Here is a 17042-nt window from a genome sequence, read left to right as displayed (position 1 = left end):
AACCTCTAACGTCATCTTGGATATGATCCTGTTCCGTTGAGGTTGGTCTCCTTATGTAGTGACTACCTTAACTGGATAGTTGACCTCATACCTCTACTGCAGCCTTCAACAATTGTATCCAGTCCTAGTTCATCACTAATATCGTCGCTCAAATCCATATAAGCCATGTTATGGGGCAGCTGCCTTATATGGTCATCCTAATTTGGTCTCTCTACCTTATTATTCTATTTCTGAATCGCCTTCAACGTCAATTTGACTATTCTGTAAAGTGACACATTTAGTTTCTCCGAAACTATTCAGTTATAACCTAGTCCACTCATAAGAGCATTTTCTAGGATTATGTTGTGAACTTCTTCTACTAAAAATAAATTCCAGAAGAAACTCAACTCTTTAAATGATGCCCCTGCTTTACCAAATCCCGTTGATACCACAACCGAGAAAAGGTGGTAGTGCCCTCCTCACACTATACTTAACTAGTTGATAGACTGGTTTTGGTAAGATTTGGGCAATGAGGCATGGGAATACCAGCAAAAACCTTAAAACCTTGGCAGACAAAAGTGAGACAACGTTAATGTAGCCAACGGGGCACCGAGGGCAAAGAAACTTGCATGAAAGAGTTCCCAAATACCATTTATGGGACAACTTAGAATTATGAAAGTCATAACAATGAAAACACCTGAAGATTACAGTATAGAAGTCGGGCCATGTTGTCTCTTTTGACCTGAATGATCTGAAGCTAAGTGAACCTAAAATGAGAACGCTTTTGAGCGACCACTGTTCTTTTGTCTATAATAATGACCCATCATGTAGGCATTGGAATAACGGGATGAGACAGACTCAACAAAATATTAGACTACTCTTGGCTTATGCGGTGGAAATACACCTCCTGGTTAATGATAAACCCTGAAAGGTTGGTCAATCAGGTGCACAAACAATACTCATCCTTCTAACTTGTGTCTTCTTCCGACAATCCCAAAACACAGTTGGTAAACTTTTGCTTAGGAAAATCAGCTATTATGTTAAAAAAATGAAATGTTGGGACTTATTTGAAGCAGATAAATCCTAAAATATCAAATGGACAAGAGATTGTCCTCGATGTTCACTACGAATGACCCCACGTTGGGCGCCGCTCTTAATGAATAACAATAGCGTTTTCAGGCCCCACAGGTGTGTGGTCTAACCTTCCTGTATCCCACGCACCACCTTCAATGGGCCTTAATATTTCAGCTCCCCACATTAGGTACCATTTGCAATCGGCGTGAGTTGCTACATATTTTCGGACTTCAGGTTTTTTTGTCATAGTTGTTTCATAGAACCATGAGCCCAACTCATGACAAATCCAGCAGTTTATTTCTAGAAATGCCATCACTGTCCTAACCTTAACGTTAAAGTGAAAACAGCCCATTTCCTAAGTAATGCCATTGATGAAACAAAATTCCTATCATGCGTCAGTTCAATCATTCACAACCTTCACTGTTGTATCAGTATTCTACCCGAGATTCGTTGAGTGTTTCCTTTTTCTTCACTTTTATTCGCCTGTGTTTTTGGCGTTGTGGGACCATTCTAGTTGCCTCATTGCCAACCAGAATGTAATTTGATCGACAGTTAACAAATTAACGGTATACAAACCTCCAAATTGGTGCAGATGTGGGTGAAGAAATGTAGGTCAGTTGGACGGACAGAGTATGGCGACCTTATCAGTTCAAGTTGCATAAATGCAAGGGCATCAAATTTAGGCCATGGCTATATACCCTGCCATATGAAGAGTGAAATTTCTTGTCTTTATCGGAAGTTATGGATTGGCGCAGTTCAAAATCAATGAAATGAACGGGGTTAATTTGAAACCCTAAGCCATTTGAATTGTCAACCGATTAACCAGTCAAAGAAAATGTTTGTTGTCACTTTCCTGGAAAATGTTACCGAAAACAAAAAGGGTTTTGTACTTACCTTTGCATAGTCCATAGTAGGCGACGGCAATAGAACGACCTGTTGTACAAATCAAACGATTTATATCACATATGCTTTTGTATGTCAGCCCATCTACGCCACATACTGCTCTCGATGGATCAATTACGGGTGTCGCATCATCTTGGGGACACGAAATTGTACATGAAATACAATGCGGCAAACCATACTGATCCTCAACACATGTCAGGTTGTTCAAGCATCGAACTAATTTACAAGATGCTGAAAAGGTAGAAAAAAAATAATGAATCATTTTCATTCACATTTTGTTTCAGTGATCTTCTAATTTCCAAAAGAAGTAAAACCTTCTCTAATTTCAATAATTGTTCATGAATTTGATTTGGTGCTAAAATTCATTTTCATCTTCATTATAAAGAAAATAATATGACACGTCAACTTCAATCAGCTGTGATGATCCGAATGACTTGACAGATTTTCATAAGAATTCACATGTATGCATCAAACAGTAGTACCATCTTCGAAAAAATAAAACAACTGGAGTACCTAGTAGCGACAAGGCACCAATTCCTTCGGACTCCAGTAACCAATTCACCGCCACAATGTTAGAATCGCGAACGTCTACTAATCTCCCAATCCATACAGCCCATCGCAAAAGAACCAACCAGAGAGTACAATGCTGAATCCAACGAAAGGGCTGACAAACTTCGAAGGTAGCCTAATCATAACACGTAGGTATTGTTATTAGAAGCATAGAGAGAGCCACCCAAATAAGGCAAAAGTGATAGACGGTTGAGGGCACAATGTACAGAAGCTCCAATAAATCAACATCCATCAATGGAAACCTAACCTGTCGAATTGAAATTTTCATTTTCTCGTTTGGCCTTTACCACTGAGGTCGGCTCCTCGTCCGTTTGGAGCCAGGAATTTAAATCGGGTGCAGAAATGGAATCCTAGGAAATAAAAATAAATGTTTAGATAATCGTGAAGCCAAAGAAACAGATCAAAGGAAAGAAACCCTATTTGAAAGCGATTGTTATAGTGAATGAAGGGTCACCTCTCTTAGGTCAAGGGAGATACAGCGCCAAGCGATCTAGGTGACAATATCACAAGAATTGGAAAAATGCAGGAAAGGGAGCTCCTCCTGGAGCTTCAAAAGATGCAGGACGAAAGCACAACTATCAAAATCTAGTAGGTAGGCAGTCTAGGTGAGGCAATTGCCCCGTGAGGCACAATTAACGAGAATCCACTCGCCAAGGTTGGTCTGAAACTCGTAAGCGATCAAAAGGTCGGCCGAAACAACTGTGGCTTGATACGCTAGATGGTGATTTGAAAGCCTCACGATTGCATCCAGATCAGGCTTTGAGGAGGAGAGATCATGATACCATTTGACTTCTTCGAGTTCACCTGGTCGTCAATGGGTCCTCGTAATCCAATCCCAATCGCTTGGACTGTCAATTAGAGAGGTATTACTTGCACGAAATAATCATGCTTCTAGACGACTACGATCAACATTTCCGATATCTGCGACAGCTTTTCTCCAAATTGTCTCCTGAGAAACTACGTACCAACCCGGACAAATGCTTCCTGGACAGAAATGTCCCTTCAGACGATATTAGGCCTCCTGTGTACAGGATCTAAGACAAAAGACAGCCGGCGAAATTCATCGATCACTACGGATCCTTTCTGTCGCCGCTGCATTCTAAAGCTCCGCTGAGCGAGCTGTGGACAAGCTTCTAATGATAAAAAGTGATGCCTAAACTCTAACAGCACTCACCGACACAATTCCCAACCACCTTCATGATACCTGAATAAAACAATTTAGACCACTTGGGAAGCAACTTATTCCCTCTCTTGTCCGCTGCTCCCAAGACAGAGGTGAGGCAGCGTCTGATGAGTTGTCTCTGCCCTGGACGAAACCATCAGTCAACTTTTTTGAAGGTACCTATTGTTATTATAAGCATGAAGCGAGCCACTCAAATAAATCAAAAGTGGAAAACGATAGTGGGTGTAAACTACAGAAGCTCCAAAGAGGCAGATCCATCAAATAAAAACGCAACCTTGTTGCGTTGAATTGTTTTTTTTTCTTCTAGCCCTTGTCTCCTGAGGCCGGCTGGAAAGGGAAAGTGTCCTCTACCATCCTTTTATATATCCGGAGAATGATTACCCTGGGCAGATCTTGCATAACTAAGCACGATAGATTCGATCAATACAAATGATGCCAATATACGAAGAGGGCCCAAAAGTAATCGAACTGAGAGCGCGCTGTCATTCGTAAATATGCTACTGAGTTCCACCGCTAAATAGAGATAGCAGAGATCTTCACGTAGCAATTGGCCATACGGCGTCAGTTTCTACCTTGTTCGTTCCACCTGCAAAGATCAACAAAGGAAGCTTGCCAAATCCTTTGATAGGCTTTCAAGGAGAGGCGATTGGCCGCAGACAAATTTTCAAATAGTTTGGGTGCTTTAAACGTGGTAAGATGGGTATTGAAGACAATGCTCGTCCACTTTATCTTGAAAAGATGAAAACGGTGACAGAAACCCGAAAAAAACGAGGATCGTCTCTTCAGGCAGAGGCAGGCGTGAGTTGGAGCTCGTCCTAGTGGATTTTGATAAGGGATTTTCAAATGAGATATCAAATTAGCCATTTTTACGGTGTTTGGTAGCCAGTATTTTACGTGAAAAAAAAGAAAGAGGAATAAAGGTCTCACGAAGGAAAGGAAATATTGATTCCCGAAATATACGACGACAGAAAGATAAGCACTAGCGAAGAAGATCGCATTTATCACCCTCGCAGGAAGTGAATGTATAACATCTTCTGCATAGTCACCCACCGGAAGTAAGAAACTTTGCGTATACCTTCAATACATACGTGAGCTGCTGACCAATAAAACAAGCGAGAGAACATAGAAGATTCTCGTCCCACTGGCAATAAGGTCTCCTACTAGGAAAACTCCTCTCCAGCACATTCTTAGACCCAGATCCTCTCCAAATGATAATCAACCACCTCGTACGCTCAAGGCTAGCTTCACCGATCCTTAAAGGTGACTTCCTCTCCAGTGGAAGTCTCTCTCGAGCAATTTCAAAACAGAAACTCGAAACCCCTTTATTCCTTCAGCGACGCTCAAAGAAAATGGTCAGCATAGCACAGCTCCATTGCATTTACAATTCTCTCAAGTATCTCATCACTGTGACTTTTTTTTTTTGAAAGAAAACTTCAAGTTCGCCATTCCAGCAAGAATAACAGCTCCTTTACATCAAACATTCCACAACTGACATTATCCACGTTACATGAGAAGACGCCTGCCTGCAAATGCGTGTATAAAGCAGAGAGTGGATGATCCTCATCATCATCATCATCATCAACGGCGCAACAATCGGTATTCGGTCTAGGCCTACCTTAATAAGGAACTCCAGACATCCCGGTTTTGCGCCGAGATCCACCAATTCGATATCCCCAATTCCTGACCTACGCCATCGCTCCATCTTAGGCAGGGTCTGCCTCGTCTTCTTTTCGGGTGGGATCATCCTCAACCATACGTATTAAGTGACCCGCCCACCGTAACCTATTGAGCCGGATTTTATCCACAATCGAACGGTCATGGTATCGCTCATAGATTTCGTCATTGTGTAGGCTACGGAATCGTCCATCCTCATGTAGGGGGCCAAAAATTCGTCGGAGGATTCTTCTCTCGAACGCGGCCAAGAGTTCGCAATGATCCTCATGTGCCTACTTATTACGAGGTCTCGACAGAAATGCATTCTCCTGGCTCTCTCTCCTCACCTGCATTGATCTTTTTGCCCGCTCTTCTGAAAGCACTACTCAGTCCTAAAAGGCAAAGCCTCGAGATGACCAACTGAGTCGGAAAACTACCCATCGTTCTCCTTGGATTATGAGTTGCTTTAAAAACGACTTTGGGACGTCTAAAGCCGAACAACGCTTTGGACAAACAATCCGCATTCCTGGAGAATTTTCTTTCAACGCTATATATCCATCATACCCGGGTTCTTTCTTTGACAAACACTGACAGAGAATACCTGTGATCTACCCTACTTCTGCAGCTCAACATGACAAAAGCCACTCTTTCACATTCAAAATTTTTGACGAGAGCACTTACATTTCGCCAAGATGATCAAAATTAAACCGCCTTTGTAACCTTTACACCAGAGCCCTTATCCCTCGTCCCAGGAACGAATATTATCTACTTGACATCAATGGAAAGGAGGCGTTGGTGTATTTCACTCGCCTTACACCTGTATACCTTGAAGTGTCGGCTTTTACGCGGTATTCCAACCGATGAGCAGCACAGCTACAATTCCTTCGAAGTCAGGCCAAAGAAACCGAGTAAATTTATGCCAGAGCTTTTGACACGGCCGAACTCTTCCCTCTTCGCATGGAGTATCATGAAGATGTACATCAGAAAATGGGACGAAGCTCATGGAGAAGACAGGGTCACGTTTGAGGACCCTTTGGAGAATATAGGTGCTGCAGCTGACACTGCCGCAAACTCAGTTAGGAACCTGATAGCGACGGCTGCGTGGTTTCCATAGTCCAACGTGTACCCAGTCGTGACAGGTCCTCTATATGTTGATGGTCAGCAGACCGGAATGACAGAGTATGGTATAGGTAGCCTAGTCGGCAGGATGGACTACACGAAAAATTGGTACTCTGCGGAAACTCTATTCGCCTAATGCCGAACATATGGACCACATTGTACGAGAATTACTCCCTGCGCATTCCGTTCGGGTTAGTGTCATTAGCGTGGAAGGAAGAGTTACCTAGTTTTCACGATGAATAAACTGGAAGAGGCGATAAAATAAGCAAACTCCAGGACCCAATTGTAACTCAAGAGAGGTATATAAACTGATGTACTACCATCGATAGGAAAATACTCAGAAAGTTAATCAGGAATAGCCTCGGTGAAGCGATACGAATCACTCGCGTCTTATCCCTAAGGCAGTTCGGTTTTAGAGGATGGAATTCACATCATCCACTGTGGAGCTCCTCATAACATTCGACTACATCAGAAATGCTCTGTGAGATGCTGGAGGGGCAGAAAAGGACGGGAATTGCGTCCCCTTCTTAGCGATCTGCATTCTACGGGGATAGCTGAGACGATTGAAGAGTCGAAACCAACGATTAGGTATCCTGGATTGACACCCGTTTCAACAAGTCGGGAAACCGGAAGCTAGACGCTTCAGGTATGAAAGGTTTTGTTTATTTCTTTTATAAAGAGATTTGGGTGTGCATTTGTCCCATTAGCATGTAGCACGTAAAATATGCATATATTATGTGAAAATAGCCACTTTCAAGTGATATTGACATTCATAGTCTCGAATTTGCAGCTTTGACTTAGTATTACTTTGTTAGTAATAGTGCGATTTTCACCAAATTTGGCAGGATCATGCTCTATGCTGTAGCCTATATTGTTGCAAAATTTTGTGATTCTAGGGTGAACTTAAGGGGGGTTTTCCTGTCAATTACTAAAAATTATAGTAATGTACTATTATTAACTTTATTTGAACAGGTATCGGTATGGAGGGTATTTCGGAGCCTAGGGACCATATAGTGACAGCCCCCTGATTTCTTTCAAATTTTTCGGTTGGGTAGTTTCTGAGAATGGGTTCGTTAAAGAAATGACCACTTTCAACCCCCCGCACCCCCCACCTTTTCAACAAATGTCAAAACTAAGACTGGCTTCGAAAAGTACTAATCGAGACCTTTAATTTGATACCCCACATGACTATATTTGATGAAAAAAAAATGTACACCCTCCCTTTGCATGTATGAGGACCCCCCCCTTAAATTCGACGTAAAAGGATGTAACTCACTATATGCGTGAGCGTTCACAGTTCCCACCTTTCTACCGAATTTGGTGCCAATCGCTACAACCGTCTCTGAGAAAAATGCGTGTGACGGACAGACAGCCAGACAGCCAGACAGACAGACAGACAGACAGACAGACAGACAGACGGACAGACAGACAGACAGTAAACCGATTTTAATAAGGTTTTGTTTTACAAACAAAACCTTAAAAATGAGCTTTTTAGAGCAGATCAAAGGTAGCTTTGTACTGATGAAGGGGGTATATTGTATATATCTACACTGTAAAATAAAAATTGTAGTTTGGAGTAAGCTACTAGTCTATCAAATGTTGAGGGTTCTACCTCTAGAAGAAGATGCCGTCTCATGAGGATGGCGCACTCCATTTTGATCTACGGCGTAATGGCATATGTTGAAGCTTTTGTGCAACTACTGAGTTGGGGAGCTTAATAGGTGGTGTTTTCCTGTTTACTGCCTCAGAGCCAGCTGTGATTATGACCGCAGGATTGATCTCCGTTTTCCTCCATGCTAAGAAATACGAAACCATCTATAAGTGCAAGTGGAGTACTGAATAAAAGTGGTTGCTCGTGAAGAACGTCAACATTCATGAATGTTACTTCTCTTGGGAAATGAGAGGCAAATGGATTGGGTCGGTCGCCGGAGGCTTAGGTCCATGGTTGAACCGAAAACATTGGTTGGTTTTTATTTTTACCTGCACAAGATTGGAAAGGCATCCCCTGACGCTATGTTTGGCAATGGGAAAGCTGTAATGACTTAAGTATATACATTGGCGATGCCTGGGTGGCCCGATTAAACCAAGGGGGAGAAGTATCCTAAAAAAACTAAAAACTGAGCGAAATTGGGCTTGGTGGTCCAGTCACAAATATTGAAGCACCACCGAAATATTCCGTCAAAATGCGCTTGGTTACCTCTTTGCTAGCCGGGGAATGTGGACCAGAGGGGGAGCTTACTTTCTTCAAAACTTAATTCTTACATTCAAGGGGTTTCAATCGTTCAAGGGTCCTGTTACAGAACTTCACGTGTCCTCAAGCCGATGCGTGGATTGCCAGAATCTGAAAGTCAAACAAACATGGAACATCGCAGATACCTGGCTAAAGTAAACACGTGAGCTAAAACTGGAATGTCACCTAATGGAATGGTGTCAATGACTGCCTTACGTTTTTCTAAAGGGGAAGTTTCTGATGGTTAATACAGGAAAATTTTGAAATCCCATGACTCAAGTATTGCCAAGTACTCGTATATGATCTAGCTAGTTTGCTCTTTTCAAATGGAGGTGAATGAGTTGTTGCAGTATACATTGGCGGGCAACTCTTGTTGGAGGAACACACCCAGGATCTGACGGAGGGTAAGCTGGTGAAGATTTGAACCCTTTCCTTCCTCTTTTTATTAAATAATTTGAAAGCATCTTTAAAAAGAGCCGATGCTTCAAGAATATCTTTCGGTTGGACTTGAGTCGACGAAGACATCCGCTGAGTAATGAACTGAAGGGTAAAACATCAGCGTGGAACTCAGATTTGGCGAAACAGAGGAGAACGACAATGGTTTAAAGCCCCATTCAACTGCTGAGTAGATTCGGTATAAAGGGGCTTGAAAAGCTCTAAGGAAGAGCATAAAGTCGACCAAACGATCATCATGGGGACGCCAGACGACCAACTCTCTTGAGACAACCTCAAAGCTAAAGTGGATCCTTGTCATAGAACGTAGCCAGCAATTGGGTTATCTACGTTTACAGAGCGATGAAGAAAAGGCAAACCATTTGCTTGAAGTACACTTCCTAGGCAGTATCCAAAATCTCATCTCGTGGCCGACAGACATATACAACCCTAAACCGGAAGATTGGACTCTGGTTTCATTGGAATGAGTGAAATGAGCATTTAAATCGTTCAATAGATGCCAGTCTGCGGGTCCGGATGACATTAGTCCTATTCTAGTGATAGAGGGAATGGAAGACGTGGATCTACACATTCGGAATATATATCGTGCTTGCTTAGCACAAGCTTATATACCAACCAGCTGGCGCGATGCGAAGGTAATATTTATTCCCAAACCATGGAACCCACCTATACAGACGCAAAACGCTTCTTACCGATCAGTCTAACTTTCTTTCGTCTGAAAGGACTGGAAAGACGGTTCATAAGGGATACATATATCCCTAGACGACCACTTCACTGTAGCCAACATGCCTACCAGAAGCAAATACACGGCAGCACGGCAGCACTCCATGGGCTAACGGTAAAAATTGAGAAGGCAATTCAAGGATACGTCTTGAATTATGCCTCATTCGCGGCCATATGTAACGCAGCAAAACAGCATGGAATCCACCCGCTTCTAATCAGTTGGATTCTTCACACAGAGTGGGGAAAGATCCACATATTGGTCGACAGAATTTCTATTCAGGAAGGATGTCTTGGGAGTTGCCCACAAAGAGGGGTTCAAAGGCCTGAGTGCTTGGAGCGGCTTCTTCAACTAAACTAACGTTCATTTTCATTTCCTTTCATTTTCATAACAATCCGGTTGAACGATTCACTTCATCTTGTGTTTCTAACAATTCCGAAAGTGATACAGCTTGAATTGTCCTTGTTCGACGCACTTTTTTCCTTTTTCTTTCCGAAATGCAAATTACACTAATATTTTCTTAACTTTCATATTCTAGTCTCTTCTTCATCAAAATGGAACTATGCTACCGTCATCCCAAAGTAGACTCCTCACGACTCAATTGGCTGCAGGTTTTTTGTTCTGACCTTGAACTTTAAATTCCTCATCTGCCGAGACAATAGCAAAAACTGCCTCGAATTTTTCTGTAAATTTTATGCCTCGAACTAGGCTCATTAAACCAACAAAATCTATTTGCATAAGCACGCATTTCGCTTTAGCCAGAAAGAAGCGTTAGGAGTGCCTTCAATAATATGCATGATGAGATGTCCATGTGGAAGATACAAGCAAAAAAATCATAACTTTTTTTTCTTGTCGAAGGTGAGAAGGGATTCGCGAAGAACTTTATGCAGGCACGGAGGAGCTCTTTCCTGGAAACATTGCCACCCCTAGATCAATTACTTCCCTGTAAATAATTGTTCAATTTATTTCGGAAGCCTAGAATGAATTCCTACTAGACAGTCATGAACATTCCTCATCCAAACTAGCTTCCATCTATTCAGACTGAACTTTGATCCGAAAGTTAGAAAACTTCTCCACTGACCAATTAATTGATGTACCTCAGGTAACTCAACCAATTGATTTTAACCTCAGTTCTCTGCAATTTACCGTTTCTTACAATTCGTCGGAGACTAACATTCGGCAGACACTATATGCACATAGTTTAGTTTTCAAGCCTGACATGTCTCCCATCTTTCTTCTATTTCTCCAGACTATCTACGTACAGACACGAGATACGGCCTTATCACCGATCGCGAATGCCAAACTTACACTCGCTCCTCAGAAACCATCGCAAGTCCATTGAAGGTGCTCACATGCAGTGGCTGCAGTCATTCCTGAGACGTAAACAATCCATGTATGTCTGTCTGCCTGCATGCCGGAGCAATCCAGCCGGCTCAGCCAGCCAACCGGCCGGTCAACCAGTTCCCCATAAATCTTGCAAGTAGATACTTTGTTGCAGCCAGTCTGCTGCCATTGTCACGGTGGTAACGGATTGATGTTAATCCGCTTGCAAGATTAATGTTAGCTACTTATTTGCATCACACATTGCAGACGACTACATTATCACGCATAAATAAGTTTTCCGTTTCTTCTATAATGAGATCTAATTAATTAAAACTGGTTTTCTATAAGTCCAGAAATTTTACGGACCAAGCTTTCGGGCTATTATCTAATATCTCTAAAAGTGGTATAGATACTATGGAGAAACCAAGTGGTGCTAGCGTAGATAAATGTAGTCTTACGGGAGCTAGTTATAGTCATTTTTCGGAAGTAACACTCCAAAAACCTTTCATCGCAGATACTTTTATTTGGGAAGTCTTCATTAAAATGCAAAGATTGCACCAAGATTAAGATGAAGTCGTGTAATCCAAATTTACTGACGGCTTTTTGTCGCTTTTAACGCCCACCATTTAAAGAATAAACTAACATGGCTAAAGTTAGTGGCCCAGTTATTTATACTTCAAGTGAAGGTTGCAGACAACCTACCAGCGTAACAACCTCCAATGATGGTCATATGAAACTATCTTTCGACAGGCTAACAAGGAACTGGGCCGGATTGAGAGGGTTGCCGGGAGTCTACGTAGCTACTGGAACAAGTTGAACTAGTTGGCAGGTGAACTAGAACAGCAGGACAAAGCTTGTCCTGGTTGCTTCTTGAAAGGTGCTGATCTAAAGCGGAGGTGGCCAGACATGGCTTATAGATAGCCCTGGTGGATGGTAATTCCACTACTGGCAAGCTATCACCGGGGATGTGAAACATTCTGGAGGCCAAGCTGTCTTAGACGGCCTCGACAGTGCATTGGACCGCGAGAGACCAATCTCACGCCTTGACTCCTCCTAGTTGGCCCTTGAGTACTGCGCTGTAACATGGGCGGATCAGTTGGCCTGCACTTATTTCCACTCATGCATCGCTAAGATCAATGACGCCTGAGATAGCTTAAAGCGCAGACTGCTTTGATAAGACCAGGTTTCTAGAAGACCTGCTGCTCACATTTGGCCGACAAGCGTAAGCTCTTCCAGTATCTACGTCATCAGAATCCTACAATTCCCATGAACGACTGGAGGAAGCACCCCAAAAGAATAGTCTGCCTTTCTGTCCTTATGAATGGAAAGTAAATGGAGCCACTGAGAATGGCGACCCATAAGGTACTATTTGGACCTAGAAAAATTAAGGTTGAATTTAATCGACCCAACGGGATCTTGGAACAAAGCACGATGTTCCAGTTGCTTCGCCTACCAAAATCTCAACGAACTGCTATCAGCTTATCAGTTACACAGCTTTAAGTTTGATGATAATGAAACTGAAGCACAGTCTAGCTAAAAATGGAGGGAAGAAACGAGGGTAATATATAGACTGTGTAGATGCTCTATGCTCCACCCAGAAGTGAACAGGAGTCATACAAACTGAAGTCGGTGGGAGCAGAATGCTTGAACATTTTCTCAGCGCTATAGCATTTAACTTCTTTTATCACGGTGAGGGAAATCAGACTCTTGACAGGCGCAACGCAAGGCACACCCACTGGAGCTGTTCGCAAATCAATCAGCAACAACACCGCTAACCGTTTGCTTTCCAAATTCAAAAAATTATGTGGTCAGGCAAGAATTCTTTGATTTCGCCATACTTACTAGCATTTTTGTTGTTCCTTGAGAAGTGGGACATGAAAACCCTAGTAGGGCTTTTGACGGGACACTGCTCCTTAAACTACCATGTGGAAAAGATTGGGGTAGTGGTTTCGGCTGTGTGCAGCCAATGTGAGGAGGAGGAGGAGACGGCCCTGCACTTTTTATGCAGCTGTCCGGCATCCTCAGATCTCAGACGAAGACACCTTGGCAAGGTTTTCTTCAATAAAGAATCTGCACACTCCCTGCCTCTGGAGAATGTTCTCAGATTCGCTAAAGCCTGCGAACGTCGTATGCGGGAAGCCATTGAATAGGCAACTTACGGGGATAGTACAATGGACCTAACAATGGCCTGAGTGCTCGGAGCTGCGGCTCCCCCCAGTCAACTAAACTAACTAACTACTTACTAGCAAAGGAATTTTTCAAATGGAGAATTGAATAGCCCCACTCGGAAGATCCTAGTCGAATGCTCTTTAAACTAAACCTCCGGGAGGGGTTTCTAGATAATTCAGAGGGTCCAGAAGGACCGACTGGTGGTTATTACTGCTAAGTTTTCCAGAACTCCAATTGCCACAGCATTCGCACTAGAGACAAACCTGAGTCAAAGGTTTGGACTTTAGACAAGGCAGTGGAAGTCGCCTTAAGAAACTCGAGGCCAGGGAAATGAGGTGAAGACAACACTACTACTGAGTTGGAATGAAGACCTCTTTAATATCATCAACATGACTAGTCTTTAATGTCTGAAGTAAACATAATTACTAGAAGTCAGGTAGGGATTTTCTGAAATTGTGCAAGAGTGCCATTAGGACTGCCAAAAGAAGGTCCTGGTTGGACTGCTGTCAAAATATTGAAAGCATCAGCGATTCTGCACGACTCAGTAAGATTTTAGCCAAAGTAGAAAGGAATCCATTATTACTTAATAAACCGAATAGTTTCTGAGCGGTATCTTTAAACAAAACTCTTGAAGTAACTCTTTAGATACATTTTCTCACAAACAAAAACAACTGGGGGGGAACGGACCGATTTCTTCGGAGGATAGCATTAACTGGACTACACAGACCTTCTCACCATATAAATCTCCTGGAACGAGCAGTAGGGCAAGATTGTTCCGAACACGGATACGTTCCAAACTCATACCGTACCATAGCAAGACCGTATGGAAAATTTTCATACCGAATATGGTCAGACGGAGTGGTGGAAAACCTCAACACAATCGTCATTGTTGTTTAGGATCTGCGGGATCCTAAGTCCCCATCCACTTGATGGTGGACCGGACCGGCAGAGGTGAGGCAGCGTCTGATGAGTTTGCCTCTGCCCTGGACGAAACCGTCAGCCAAATTTTGGATTTTTTCGACAATCGTCATTGACGCATATGAGGCCAGCTGTCCGGCCAAGACAATCAAGTCATCATGGGATGTACCATGGTAGAACAGGAACCTAGCCAGAATGAGAACAGAGGTACGAAAACTCTTTAACCGGGCAAAACAAACCGGGGACTGGCGGAGGTATAAAACTGCACTGACTGCGTATAGCAACGCGATCAGGGAAGCGAAACGGAACAGCTTTAGGGAATTCTGTGAAGGGATTGAACAGATCACAGAAGCAACCAGGCTGTACTAGGCTGTAGCCAAAGACGGGGGAATATCCTCTGTCTGCTTGAAAAAGGAAGATGGGACATTCTCCGAGAATGAGGAGGACAGGGTACACCTGCTTCTCAGAACTCATTTCCCGGGGTCCTACCCCTCGGCGGCAGGTGACAACAATCTGCCTGACACCCCAACAACGAATAAAAGGGGAAGGAAAGAGAGCTGGAAACTAGCAAAAGAGGTATGCTCAGAAGCTAGGCTAAGATGGGCAGTGGGAACTTTTCAACCAATGAAATCTCCCGGAGTAGATGGCATTTTCCCAGCACTTATCCAGAGAGACCTAGGAATTATCTTAGAGTCTCTTCTGAGGGTGGTAAGGGGGAGCATAGCCCTGGGTTACATACCAAGGGCATGGAGACGGGCAAAAGTGGTCTTTATTCCGAAAGTGGGTAAAAAGGATCCTTTTCACCCTAAATCTTTCAGACCAATCTGCCTAACATCGTTCGTACTCAAAACGATGGAGAAGGTCATAGACAACTATATTAGAACTAACGTTCTAAAGCGTAATCTCCTACATCACTGTCAACACGCTTACCGGGCAGGAAGGTCAACTGAAACTGCTCTGTATCAGCTGACAGAGGTACTACGGGACGCCATAGAAACAAAAGAAATTGCACTGTGCGCGTTTTTGGATATCGAAGGAGCATTCGACAACACATCACACACAGAGATACAGGATGCCCTGAGCCGCAAAGGATTGGGAAACACCCTGGCACTCTGGATGGGCAAAATGCTAGAAAGCAGACAAATAGAGGTACAAACAGGTACAAATTCTATTATCATGAACACCACTCAAGGCTGTCTACAGGGTGGAGTACTATCGCCGCTGATGTGGAGTATGGTAGTGGATGAACTCCTGGACGTGTTAACTAATACTGGAATACAAGTCCAGGGCTACGCGGACGACATTGTTCTAATCTGTAGGGGCAAATAGGAAGATACCCTATGTGATAGAATCCAAACTGGATTAAGGGTTACTAATGCTTGGTGCAGGAAGGTGGGACTGCGGATCAACCCAACTAAAACCACCATAGTACCATTCACTAGGAGGCATAAGTAGGATCACCTGAAAGCCATAACATTACATGATATGGAGGTGAAACGAGAAACAGAGGTCAAATATTTGGGAATCACGCTAGACCAAAAATTACTCTGGAAGACGCATGTCGGAAACACTTGTCGGAAAGCCACGAGGGCTCTGATGACCTGCAGATCCATAGCAGGAAAAAAATGGGGTTGCAGCCCGAAGATACTACTTTGGATATATACTGCAATAGTAAGGCCAATGATTACCTATGGAGCGGTAATCTGGGCAGAAAGAACCCAACTCAGCACACAAGCCAGGGAATTACATAAGCTCCAAAGGCTGGCTTGCGTGTGTATCAGTGGGGCAATGAGGACATGCCTAACGGCATCCCTGGAGGTCCTTCTGGGATTAACCCCTCTCCATCTGCACATACAGATGCAGGCAAGGAGATCAATATTCAGGATGGCCGGTAGTATGAGTAAGGCGGGGAGCTGCCTAAATCGAAGGAAGATTGATATCCTTTCTAGGCGGTATCCCGAATTACTGATACCCAGGGACAACATAACAACGAGGTTTCACTTCAATAAGAAGTTTGAAACACGTTGGAGTAACAAGGCAAACTGGGAGAGCGTGGCTGCGACATACGGCTTAAACCAGCAACTGATTACTTGGTACACTGACGGATCCCTCACAACAGAGGGAGCGGGTGCCGGTGAATGTACTTTGAGCCATAGACAAATGTGCTTCCTTTAATCTGCAAAGGAACTACAGGGGGCAGAACATAGCTGTTCTCACCGATAGCCAAGCAGCGATCAAGGCACTTAGGTCCAACCAGGTGAACTCTAAACTGGTATGGGAATGCCTTGAGAGACTGAATACACTCGGCTTGTCCAACAAGGTCTGGATACTTTGGGTTCCAGGCCATGCTGGGTTGGAAGGCAATGAGGCAGCGGATGAACTAGCCAAAAAGGGAGCAGGGATGCCTTTACACGGGCCAGAACCCTTCTGTGGAATCGGAAACGGTTTCATGGCTATGAATCTAAGAAACGAAGAAAAACGGTTGAGGGAACTATATTGGGGGGCCTACCAGGAATTGAGCAGTCCAGGGTGCTTATTGGGGGATACGAACCCATGCGTACAAAGGATTGCTTAAACCTCACCAAAAAGAACCTCCGAATCATAGTGGGAATTCTCACTGGTCATTGTCGGCTGAACTATCACCTAGGGAAGCTAGGGATATCTACGGACACTGCCATGGCCAGGTTCTGTGAGGAGGAGGACGAAACCTCTATGCACGTCCTGGGACAGTGTCCGGCACTTGTGCA

General features: G+C 43.6%; 1 protein-coding gene across 2 annotated transcripts in view; it reads right to left on the bottom strand.

Moving 5' to 3' along the window:
* LOC119661170 overlaps window positions 1–17042 on the bottom strand; it is a 283268-nt gene that overhangs the window by 129440 nt on the left and 136786 nt on the right. For both annotated transcript variants that reach the window (XM_038070385.1, XM_038070386.1), the window contains exon 6: window positions 1948–2187. In XM_038070385.1, coding sequence (XP_037926313.1) covers window positions 1948–2187 — 240 coding nt within the window. The remainder of the gene's footprint in view (window positions 1–1947; window positions 2188–17042) is intronic.

The sequence above is a fragment of the Hermetia illucens genome, chromosome 1 (genome assembly GCF_905115235.1).
Source record: "Hermetia illucens chromosome 1, iHerIll2.2.curated.20191125, whole genome shotgun sequence".
Taxonomy (NCBI): domain Eukaryota; kingdom Metazoa; phylum Arthropoda; class Insecta; order Diptera; family Stratiomyidae; genus Hermetia; species Hermetia illucens.
The sequence above is the reverse complement of the archived record's forward strand: the minus strand, read 5'-3'. Positions and strand labels throughout refer to the sequence as shown.